The sequence below is a fragment of the Eptesicus fuscus genome, chromosome 1, assembly GCF_027574615.1.
Source record: "Eptesicus fuscus isolate TK198812 chromosome 1, DD_ASM_mEF_20220401, whole genome shotgun sequence".
Lineage (NCBI taxonomy): Eukaryota > Metazoa > Chordata > Mammalia > Chiroptera > Vespertilionidae > Eptesicus > Eptesicus fuscus.
This window is the reverse complement of record NC_072473.1, coordinates 32997975-33011073: the sequence shown is the minus strand read 5'-3', so window position 1 is coordinate 33011073 and position 13099 is coordinate 32997975. Positions and strand designations below refer to the sequence as shown.

Here is a 13099-nt window from a genome sequence, read left to right as displayed (position 1 = left end):
ATTGCACAAAAAAAATTAAGATACCTAGGAATACACTTAACTAAGGAGATAAAAGGCCTGTACTAGGAAAACTAGAGGACATTGAAAAAAGAGATAGAGGAAGGCATAAACAAATGGAAGAATGGAAGAATATACTGTGCTCATGGATTGGTAGAAGCAACATAATTAAAATGTCCATATTACCCAAAGCAATATATAGATTCAATGCAATCCACACTAAAATACCAATCCCCATCAAAGACTTAGAACAAACTCTTCAAAATAGAACAAACTCTTCAAAAATCCATCTGGAATAAAAAAAAGACCACGAATAGCCACATCATTCCTGAGAAAGAAAAACAAAGTTGGAGGGATCATAATACCAGATATCAAGCTATATTACAAAGTCACAGTTCTCAAAATTGCCTGTAATAGCACAATAACAGACATATAGACCAATGGAACAGAACAGACAACCCAGAAATTGACCCAAGCCATTATGCTCAATTAATATTTGACAAAGAAGGCAAGAGTATACAATGGAGTCAAGACAGTCTCTTCAATAAATGGTGTTGGGAAATTTGGTCAGATACATGCAAAAAAATTAAAGTAGACCACCCACTTACATGCACAAAAATAAACTCAAAATGGTTAAAGGACTTAAATGTAAGACAGTAAACCATAAAAATCTTAGAAGAATCCATAGACAACAAAATATCAGACATATGTCGTACCAATGTCGTTACCAATACAGCTCCTAGGGCAATGGAAATTAAGGAGAAAATAAACAAATAGTAGTATATCAAAATAAAAAGCTTCTGCACAGCAAAAGAAACCATCAACAAAACAGCAAGTAAGCCCACTGCATGGGAGAATGTATTATTTGCCAATGCTATTTTAGGTAAGGGTTTAATCTCCAAAATTTACTGGGAACTCATAGAAATTAACAAAAAGAAGATAAACAATCCAATCAAAAAATGGGCAAAGGACATAAATAGACACTTTTCAAAAAAGTATATACAGAAAGCCAAGAGACATATGAAAATATGCTCAAAGTCACTAATCATCCAAGAGATGCAAAGCAAAACAACAATGAGTTACCATCTCACACCTGTGAGAATGGATATCATCAACAAATCAACAAAGGACAAGTGCTGGAGAGGATGTGGAGAAAAAGGAACCCTTGAGCACTGCTAGTGGGAATGCAGACTGGTGCAGCCACTGTGGATGACAGTATGGAGTTTCCTCAAAAAATTAAAAATAGAACTCCCATTTGACCCAGTAATCCCACTTTTAGGACTATATCTCAAGAAAACAGAAACACCAATCAGAAAGGATATATGTACCCCTATGTTCATAGCAGCACAACTTACAATAGCTATGATTTGGAAACACCCTAAGTGTCCAGCAGCAGATGAGTGGATTAGAAAACTGTGGTACATCTACATGATGGAATACTAAGCTGCTATACAAAAGAAGGAACTTTTACCATTTGCAACAGCATGGATGGACATGGAGAGCATTATGCTAAGCGAAATAAGCCAGTCAGAGAAAGATATATATTACATGATCTCACTCATATGTGGAATATAATGATCAACATAATTTGATTAACAAAAATAGATCCAGAGACAAGATAGCAGTAAACAGACTGTCCAACTTCAAAGAGAAGGCAGGGGAGGGGAAATTGGAGAATAACCAAAGGACTTGTATGCATGCATATTAGCATAAGCAATGGACACAAACACTGGGGTGGTAGGGACTTGTCCTCAGGGGTGGGAGTGGTTGGGGGGGTGGGCAAATCAGGGAAAAAGGAGACATATGTAATACTTTAAACAATAAAAAATAACATATATGCATACCCTATGGACATGAACAATAGTTTGGTGAAGGCCGAGGGGGAGGCAAAGGTGGGTGGAGGTGGGCAAAATGGGGGAAGAGGGGGAAACCTGCAAAAATGTTAACATTAAAAATGTTCAATAAAATTATAAAATTAAAATTCTAATGTTGCTAAAAACATTGTTTCCTTGGGGGATATTTTAATTTTATATGTATTGTGTGATGTTTTTTACAACCTGAACATATCTATGTATTGCTTTTGTAATTAAAAATAACTAAAATCTTTCATGGCTAAAAAATAAGAAAACACAAAAATGAATATGACATTTACAACTACCCAAGTGAGGAGATTAAAAATGTACACAAATGAATATATGACAAGGTAGAATGTAATAATATCTCTAATAAAGCACATACAATGTTGTTATGGGTACACCGTAAGATAAAAAGTAGAAAATTTTCTTTTTTTTGTAAGGAGGCAAGGGAAGAGCCAGTAATTAATTATCACATAAAAATTTCTACTGGGCATTTCTTTGTTGGCTGAGGGTATATGTGCTTAAAATAAGTAATACATTACTTATTTTTAATAGTCTAAAATTTAGATAGAATTGTCTAATTAATCAGGTGTTATTGTGTTTATTTTTAATATGGAGTGAAGTAATGAAATTTTCATTGCTCTCTTGCCTCTTCTACTTTTGCTTTGTTTGCCAGATTCTTCCCCTTGTCTCCCCTTGTTTTCAAAAGGGAAGGATCAATTACAATGTTCTCTAAGCTTGGGGTTTGGATGTGTGGAATTAGCTGAAACTATTGTAGCAATAAGATACACAAAGCTAACATGGCTTCCACTATGAGCCCCACTGTTTAACTGAATAAACCAAGTTTATAAACTCTGCATGGACAGGAGGCAAAGAGAAGCATCTTCTGTATGCTTTTGATGGTGGTACTAACCAATAGAAAGAAAAGCATTCAAAGGGAAAGCATTCAAGGGAAAAATTGTAAGGAGCTATAATTAAGAAAAACAATTGTTATTATACGACAGTATATACCACAGAAAACTAAAAATATAAGCACAACTGCCATATAAATTCCTGTGTCTTTCATCATTTTATTCATGGCTGCCAGTTATATTTTTAAAGGAAAGCAAGAGGCATATATATACTGAGTGGTCAGATTATTATGATCTCTGAACGCATAATAATCTGGCCACTCAGTGTATAGCCGATATAATAAAAGGCTAATATGCAAATTGTCCCCTTGACCAGAAGTTCAACCAGCAGGCAGGCAAGCCAAATGCCCATGTCCCCTCCCTCTGGCCAGGCTGGCCAGAACCCACCCATGCACAAATTCATGCACCGGGCCTCTAGTGTGTATATATATATATATATATATATATATATATATATATACACACACACACACACACTAGAGGCCCAGTGCACGAAATTAGTGCATGGAGGGGGTGTCCCTCAGCCCACCCTGCACCCTCTCCAATATGGGACCCTTGAGGGATGTCCAACTGCCCATTTAGGCACAATCCCAACAATCCCAGTAGTATCGGGCCTAAACGGGCAGTCGGACATCCCTCTCACAATCCAGGACTGCTGGCTCCCAACTGCTCACCTGCCTGCCTTCCTGATTGCCCCTAACTGCTTTGTCCTGCCAGCCTGATCACCCTCTAACCACTCCCCTGCCAGCCTGATTGATGCCTAACTGCTCCTCTGCCAGCCTGTTTGCCCCTAACTGCTCTCCCCTGCAGGCCTGGTCCCCCCAACTGCTCTCCCCTTCAGGCCTGAGTCCCCCACAACTGCCCTTCCCTGCAGGCTTGGTCACCCCAAACTTCCCTCCTCTGCCAGCCTGGTCACCCCTAATTGCCCTCCCCTACTGGCCTGATTGCCCACAACTGCCCTCCCTTGCAGGCCTGGTCCCTCCCAACTGCCCTCCCATGCTGGCCATCTTGTGGCAGCCATCTTGTTTCCACATGGGGGCAGCCATCTTTGACCACATGGGGGCAGCCATCTTGTGTGTTGGAGTGATGTTCAATTTGCATATTACTCTTTTATTAGATAGGAGATATATATATATATCTCCTATCTAATAAAAGGATAAGATGCAAGTTAACCATCATTCTACTACATCCACAAGCCATGCCCACCAGCCAATCAGGAGCGAGTATGCAAATTAACCCAACCAAGATGGTTGCAGCCATGGAGCTGGAGAGAGCAGGAGGCTTGAGTTGCCCCGGCAATGGAGGAAGCCAAGCTTTCCGCACACCCTGGCGGGCCTAGGCCTCAACTCAAGGCTACAATGTTTCAATTATAGAAGATAAATAAATCCCAACAAAAATGGCTGTGGCCACGGAGCAAGCAGGAGGCTTGGCTCTGCTCAAGGCTACAAAGTTTCAATTATAGAAGATAAATAAATCCCAGATACCAGGGCCTCCACTTGGGTCACCGGGGGGGTGTGGCCAGCTTGCAAACCACCACAGGCCCCGTGCCCAGGCCGCAACATGCCCCAAGGGTACCTCCACCCTGATCCTGGATACCCTTCAGGGAAAAGCAGCTGGCCCCCACCTGTGCACCAGGCCTCTATCCTATCTGGCTTATTTCACTTAGCATAATGCTCTCCATGTCCATCCATGCTGTTGCAAATGGTAAAAGTTCCTTCTTTTGTATAGCAACTTAGTATTCCATCGTGTCGAACATCCCTTGAGGGGTCCCATATTGGAGAGGGTGCAGGCTGGGCTGAGGGACACATACCCCTTGCATGAATTTAGTGCACCGGGCCTCTAGTGTGTGTGTGTGTGTGTGTGTGTGTGTGTGTGTGTGTGTGTGTGTATACTGTATACACTGAGTGGCCAGATTATTATGAGTTCAGAGATCATAATAATCTGGCCACTCAGTGTACACACACACACACACACACACACACATTGGAATTGTTCCTTGTGAATATGTAATTTTGTGATGCACAAACTGGCTGAGTTAGAAAATACATATGGTTCATGAATAATACTACTAGTTTCAACCCCTTTACAAGGGGAAATAAGACACATTATAAATAAACCAAAATGCACAGAAATGGAATTTTGGAGTTAGAAGGAACCACAGGGAGAATTTAATCTCCACATTGTGCAGATGAGAAAACTGAAGCAGCTAGTTAGTAGATCAAAAGTAGCACTCGGTTCTGACTTCTAATCAGGTGCTCCTTCTACCACACCACATAGCACACCTGTGTTATTATGGCTAACATCCAAACACAATCCCTTCTGTTTTTCTGTTGGCAATCACATTCTACAATGATAAGGATATGAGATTTACTCCATAATATACCCTATAGATTAACAAGTGTTCTTGATACAATTAGGTTTTATCATTAGCAGATATTAAACATAAACAATTCCTTTTGTCTTAAAATGTTTTCTACTGCAAATGCAGCTTAAAAGCCTCAAGTCCCTATAATACACACGCTGACAACCTTTGGGCTTTTGTTTTAAAACTTAAAATTTTTAAATTAGAAAGGTAACAATGCGTAGTTAAGGACTGACCATCCCCCCCCCCCCAAAAAAAAATAAATAAGACCAGTTACTTTGAAACTGCACTAATACAGCAGCCACTAGACACATGTGGCTATTAAGCCCCTTTAAAATGTGGGTACTCCATAAACTCAGATAAGCTGTAAGAATAAAATGCACACAAAATTTTGAGAGACTTAAAATGAACAAAGAATGTAAAATATTTCACTAATTTTTATGTTGATTAAACGGTGAAATATTTTAACTAGACCAGGTTAAATATATTGTTACTAAATTAATTTCACCATTTTCTTTTTGTTTTTTAATGTGGCTAACTAGAAATTTCATTTTTATTTATTTATTTTTTGCTATATAACATGTTTTTTATTTTTAATTCAGTGGATTTATGAGAATTACCTTATGAAAATTTTCTGGCACCTTTCAAGATTACTATACTTTTTGAGGGGTGAATCTTTGGACTCATGATTTTTCACTCTGTATTTGCATAGGAAATCAGGATATGTATACTAACTAGAAATTTTAAAATTCCATATGTGGCTTACATTATATTTTTATTGGACATCTCTAAGCCATCAATAATAAATATCTAGATGCTACTGATAAAAAGTTTATATATTCTCTAAGAATATTTAACATTATAAAAATTGCCTACATAATCACTAGTTAATATCTGTACTAAAGAAGAAATGACATAAACACACACACACACACACACACACACACTACATTCAGAAAGCAACTTTAATTGGCTTAAGTATGCCTTTTTCTTCAGTATATTTACATTTTTAGTTTTGGTTAAACTGAAACTATTTTATATTCCCTGAACATATATAAACTAATAAAAATAGGAATGTTGCCCAAAGAAGAAGCATGAGCAAAAAAAAAAAACAACAGAAAGTCAGCCATTGTTTTGTTCAATCAACACATACAAGTGAATTAACTTAAAAACAAATGCTGACATAGAACACCAGCATATACTCTGCAAATACACACTTAAACATAACTTAAATATTTCAGCAATTTAAGATTAATATAACAAACATTTATAATTTATACCTTTGCTCCATCTGAAATATTGTCCCAGTTTCCACCACTCAAAGAGAACTTTCCATTGCCTATACGCAGCAGTATCTCTTCAGGAGTATCATTGGGGCCATTAGCAAACGGAGTATAACTATTAATAAAATAGATTTTAATAAACATAGGGCCTACTATACATATGAAATATAATTGAAAGTGATGAGCATAAGACTACATGCAAATATTTACTATAGCAAATTAGAACATTATTTAATAATTCCCTTCACTGTGCACATCAAATTTGATACTTCAAATAATGAACTTAATCCTAATTAATTATTTAATAAAATGAAGAATCTTGTCTATATCAAAGTCTTGTTGCCTTTGAACAGTTAATCCATGTAAAATAAAATAAAAGTGGCTCTTCATGTAAAGTTAGTCTTAAAATCAGGCTGTAATAAAACAAGCAAATTTTGTATTCTCCCAGGCATAAGTCAGCAAACCTAATATACCTAATCATGAGGAAACTTAATTTTATATATTCATATAAATGCATTTATTTTATTGATTCAAATTTATTCATTAGCATTTTATAAATATTATCAGTGAAAACAGGTTAACAATAATTTCAATTAATGTCCATAAAAATGTTAGTTAAATATTTATATCAGTATAACAAAAAACTCTCTAGAGCATTAAAATTATTATGTGGATCAATATTCATGGAAAGGAAGACAACTACCTTGTATAAAGTTAAAATAGTTTAAAAATTAATTATAGAATGACAGAAAGTGATCAGTTTTGTACCATTTTAACAGATGGAACTGAAAATGGTATTCAAATTTAGGAATGAAAAGTCTTACTGTTAAAAAGTATGAGAAATATGTCTTCACATGTTAATGTCTTAATTCCCCATGTAATAAAGTTGATATAACACTAAACACACATATATACACTAACATTCATTTTTTGTTTAGTCATAAAGTAAATATTTGAAAGCAGCAATCCAGAAATGGTATCCCTTGTTTCATGTGAAAACTTTAGCTATTCATAACTTTAGCATTTACTTTGGGCTATAACTAAATATTTTGCAAAATTTTATAATATATCTAAAAGTATGTGGAGCCTAGCCAGCATGGTTCAGTGGTTGAGCCTCAACCTATGAGCCAGGAGGTCATGGTTCAATTCCAGGTCAGGGCACATGCCCAGGTTGTGGGCTAGAACCTCAGTGTTGGATGTGCAGGAGGCAATCAATCAATGTTTCTCTCTCATCGTTGATGTTTTTATCTAGCTCCCTCTCTCTTCCTCTCCGAAATCAATAAAATATATCTAAAAATAATAATAAAAGTACGTAGAATACACTGACATACATAATGATCACCAAGCCAATAAATAATTGTGTGATGATTTCATATGTATAACTCTTCTTTTATATCAAGCACATATTAATTATACTAAATGCCTTCTCTAAAAAGTCAAACCTAAATGCATTATAATTTTATTATAATTCTTCAAATTCCATTCTATGCATTGATTTTTTTAAATCCAACCTTTTTTTTACAGCCATAAATTTTTACTCCTAAATAAAAATATTAAGAGTAAATCAAGACTTGTAAATTACCAACATTAACGTAATCCATTTATTACTTTGTTTAGTAGGATTTTATCCTTTCAAGAGAAGTTAACTGTGTGTTTCTGTAATTTAGCATTCTGTTACCATTTAGATTTGTTATAAAGCTCAATCTATCAAATCTCTAGTGGCAGGAGAGCCAGAATTCAAGTACTTTAAAAAAATCAATTCAAGCACTAGACAGTTTGGCTCAGTGGATAGAGCATAGGCCTGCAGACGGAAGGGTCTTGGGTTCCTTCTATAAGGATTGTGGTCATGGGCACCTACTTGGGTTGCAGGCTCCTCCCCGGCCCGGCCCTGGTTGGAGCATGTGCAGGAGGCAACCAATCGATTTGTTTCTCTCATATTGATTTTTTTCTCTGTCTTTCCCTCTCTCTTCCACTATCTCTAAAAATCAATGGAAAAATATCTTCAGGTGAGGATTAAAAAAATAAAATTAAAATTATATCTTAAGTAATAATTCAATATCAATTGAAAACTTTTAAAATTATATATATATGAATATTGCCTCATTAAACACCTTTATGTTTTTTTTCAATTTTATAAGAAAACAATCTATATAATAAAGAGGTAATATGCTAATAGGTCCTAACGGTGTCACAGTCACGACCAGGCTGTGTGTGCACAGGAGCTGGTGGGCAGGGACTTGCACCACCGGGACATGAGGCTGCCACAGGGGATGGCCCCCCTGGTGGAGGCATGCACAGGCCTGTGGCACCACCCAGCCCAGAGGGGGCATCAGGACAGGCTGTGGCGGCCTCCGCAGCAGCACTGCTCGGCCTGGAGGGGGGTGTCAGGATGGGCCCTGGCTCCACAGCTGCAGCCTCGGCGAAGAGCTCTCAGCACTCCTGCGCCAGGGTCTGAAGGCACGGAGAGGGAGAGCACATAGGCAATTAGGGGGGTTAGGCCAAGTGGAGAGTGCAGATAGGCAGTTAGGAGGATCAGGCCAGGAGGGGAGAGCAGATAGGCAGTTAGGGGGATCAGGCCAGGTGGAGAGTGCAGATAGGCAGTTAGGAGGATCAGGCCAGGAGGGGAGAGCAGTTAGGGCCATCAGGCTGGCAGGGGAGCAGTTAGGGACATCAGGCAGACAGGAGAGCAGGTAGGGGCATCAGGCAGGCAGGTGAGCGCTTAGGAGCCAATGGTTCTGGATTGTGAGAGGGATCCCAGATTGGAGAGGGTGCAGGGCAGGCTGAGGGACCCCTCCCCCCCCCCGCACGAATTTCATGCACCGGGCCATTAGTGTACAATATTTTGAAATGTTAATAGACTTTTTCTTAAGGTTATTTTCATCTGTCCTCTTTCTAGATGAAAATATACAGGTGAAATTCAAATAATGATGTGAATTATTTTGAATATATAAGGTTTCTTACCCAGCCAACATTGTGTAAAAAAGGACTCCAAGACTCCAAATATCACAAGCAGCATCGTAGCCCTGTTGCATAAGAACCTGAGAAAGAAATAATTATCTGGTATTACCCAGTATAAATTTCTTTATCTCATCTGAATGAAAGTTGTGCTTTTAATAATCTCACAAATGTTCACAATTTAAAAACTTAGATTATTTTAAAAATAGATTCATGTAATGTTAAAGGCAAAAAACTTCTGCTATTAGCAAGTATGGAATAAATAGCTATTAATAAAAGTGAGTAACATGGATCATACAAAAAACAACCTTGTAAAATATTGATTTTCACTTCTCCTTTTAGAAAAACCAAATAGAGACATCAAAATTTAAGATTAATATGTACAAAAAGCTTAATATATGTTACACACAGTACTGTTTTTAATCTTGACACTGACTCTATAAGGAAAATATTATTTCTATTTTGAAGATGAAAAAAACTGAGGCAAATGTTCAGTAATTTCCACAAAACTGGTAAGCAGTGGAGGAGGTATAATTACTCTAGAGCTTGTGCTTATATCTGTAACTGCCTCCTTGCTACATACGAGATGATAAGATAATATATGATCTTATCAAAGAAAGATTAATATTTGTTTTATATACAAGGCTTATGTCTTGAAAAGATCAGTATATTTCTGGATTACAAATACACATTTGATAAATTCTAAATGGTTTCATTAACTTTTCATACAATAATTTAGGTAGCTGTTTTTTGCTCTCAGCACTAGTGTTAATAAAAATCAATGATATATTCATTATGTATTAATGTGAGTTTTCTCCATGAGGTTAATAAAGTTAGTTAGAAAATAGATGAAATGAAGCTTTCTTATTCAGAAAAATAAGTCCACTGCTACAACCTTTAGGCATAGGAATGAAATAGAGACAATGTAGGCTGTGTAAGCACCAGATTAGACATTTCATTTCTAAGAGGCTCAATACATTAATGTTTGGCTTTGACAATTGCCAGACACGAATAATGAACAACTAACTTAAAGTTCAAGATATATTTTTTTCTAGGTAAATTGGATTTATAAGAACACACATATGTGCAAACTTGATAAGCTGGAGAAGCTATCAAATACTTCTATAACTGGCTTATGTAAATAATGCACGTAAGGACTACAAAAGCCCTTAATAAATAATGAGGTACAGTTAAACCACTCATAGCGTGGTAAACCCAAGTTGGCATCCTTTAGTAAAACTTAAACCTCTCCTGCTTCCCCCCCACACTGTCAGGGACCAAGAGTCGGTCAAAGGATTAACTCTGACCTTCAGTAAGTTACTGTAACTAGGCCCACCTCCTCTTGCCTGAGGACAAAGCATTTCTTCTGTAGCCGCCCTTCAACTGCCACACCCTTTATCTATAGTTACGACTTTAGCCGATTATCTAGGTCAGCCCCCACCCCTCCTAGGCATCCACCCTTCTAGAAATCACATATAAGGAACGCTGTAAAAATAAAGTTTTGAGGCTTGATCAGAATCCCTTTTGTCTTGCCTCCATTCTTTGCGTCCCTTGTCTGTTTCTCATTCTCTTAGGTGCGCCGCCTCGGTACCCCCGTTAGAAGACCCCGCAGGTCGGGGAAATAATGGCGCCCAGACGTGGGGCACGAGAGTCGGCTCTCCGGGGAACATCTGCACATCGGTCCGGCCGGACACCCTCTTGAGTCGCCGTGGAACGCCACGAGGAAGACTCTGTCACTTGATCGCCGCGGAGCTGCCCGTCCGTGAGTATGATCTGATTGTAGTTGAGTATTGCAGATGATCTTTTCAGACAAGATTTAAGAGTGAATTCCTTGTGAGAACTAGTTTTTATCCCCTTTGATGGACACTTTGAGCTTCTCGATTCAACCTCCAGTCCGCTAATAAGCACTCGTCTCGCCGATCCGGGAAGTGTTAAGGGTACCGCGATCTGGCCGAGCGAGATCTCTGAATCACCCTGAGGAGTAACTTGTCTCTGGTTGGTTCCTCGTCACGTCTCTCGCAAACCCTGAGCTCACTCTGTCTTAGTGGTCGCTAACCTGGCATGGGGCTTATACATCCCGACCTATGATACGTGAGCAGGGGCCTTTGGGCAAACAGAGATTGCTGACGAGACAACTGTCCTAGGCATTGGAAACTCAGGGCTGACCTGGCACGGGGTTTATACGTCCCAGAGGCTTACGCGGAGGAGGCAAAGAATTGAGAAGCTCCCACATCAACATGGGCACCTCTCTCAGTTCTCACAAGGTATTCCTCGGTGGGCCTAAGGAGTCCCTCAGGACGCGAGGAGTAAGGGAATCTGCTTTGTCTTACTGGAACCTTATAAAAGATATAATAAAAACAGGAGAGACAGTCTTAAAAGACAGCTCCCGCCCATCCTCAGCTTGCCCGTCAGTCGAGGTAGATATACCAGATGACCCATCTAAAGCAGGAAACCCTTGATGAACAAGCTGCCCATTATCACGACGGTAAGAATCCCTGGGGTCTCACTGCTCCTGCTCTTCAAGAGCCTCCTAATAAAACTTACAAACCCCCATCATACAACCCCCCCACCTTTTACTATCCTCCTCCTCTACCATATAACCCCCCCACCTTTTACTATCCTCCTCCTTTCCGTGCTACAGCTCCAAATCTATCCTTTAATTCTGACCCCATCAGACAAGCTAAAGTCTCTCTTACCCGAGACATATCCTCTTTAAAAGAAATCCTCCAACAGAAACGAGAACACCTCCAGCTTATTAAAGAAGTCCAAGCCCTCGAGGCAGAACTTATCACCCTCTCTACTAACCCAAACCCTTCCAAAACTGTCCCAAAAAACCTGAAATCAAAAACCACCCTCCACGCTTTTCCCGTCACCCGCAGTCAGGGTTCCCGCCCTATGGTCGTTGAGGAAGAAGAAGAAGGCTCTGACTCTCAAACTCAAAATCCAGACTCAGACAATGAAGCTTCAGACACTGAAGACCCCAACCCTAGCCAGAGTAACACATCTGAACAAAAATACCGCCGCCTTAATCTTAAACATCTTAAAGATCTTAAAGCCGCAGTCAGTAACTATGGCCCTACGGCCCCCTTTACCATCGCCCTTCTCGAAAGCTTAAGTGACAAATGGCTCACACCTAATGACTGGCTATCCTTAGCTCGAGCCACGCTCTCAGGAGGTGATTATGTCCTTTGGCGTACAGACTTTGTTGAAAACTGCCGAGAAACAGCCCAACGTAATAATGAAAGTAAAAGCTCCCGCTCGTGGACCAGAGATAAACTTCTTGGCAGACCCCCCTATGAAACCAATGAAGTCCAGGCCAAATTTCCCCCTGGTTTACTAGCCCAAATCCAAGTCGCCGGTCTTAAGGCTTGGCGCCGTCTCCCCCCTAAGGATTCTGCCACTACCTCGCTAGCCAAAATTCGCCAAGGGGCTGAGGAGCCTTACAGTGATTTTATCAGCCGCCTCACGGACGCCGCTGAAAGATTAGTTGGGGGAGGTGAAACGGAAAGTGCCTTTGTGAAGCATCGCGCTTATGAGAATGCTAACCCTATCTGTCAAGAGATCATAAGACCTCATCGATGTGGCAATCTCTCTGATTATATTAAACTCTGCTCTGGAATAGGTACCTCCCACGCCATTGGATTGGCTATAGGATCGGCTCTAGAAAATTTTACCCAAAAACAGCCAAATACACAACAAAAAACCTGCTTTAATTGCAAACAGCCAGGACACTTC

At 39.3% G+C, this 13099-nt stretch overlaps 1 protein-coding gene across 1 annotated transcript in view; it reads right to left on the bottom strand.

Moving 5' to 3' along the window:
- Nucleotides 1–13099, bottom strand: part of RPS6KA6 (ribosomal protein S6 kinase A6) — a 213425-nt gene that overhangs the window by 26185 nt on the left and 174141 nt on the right. The window contains exons 19-20 of the mRNA XM_054721015.1: nucleotides 9371–9447; nucleotides 6407–6524 (exon numbers count right to left, since the gene is read on the bottom strand). Coding sequence (XP_054576990.1) covers nucleotides 6407–6524; nucleotides 9371–9447 — 195 coding nt within the window. The remainder of the gene's footprint in view (nucleotides 1–6406; nucleotides 6525–9370; nucleotides 9448–13099) is intronic.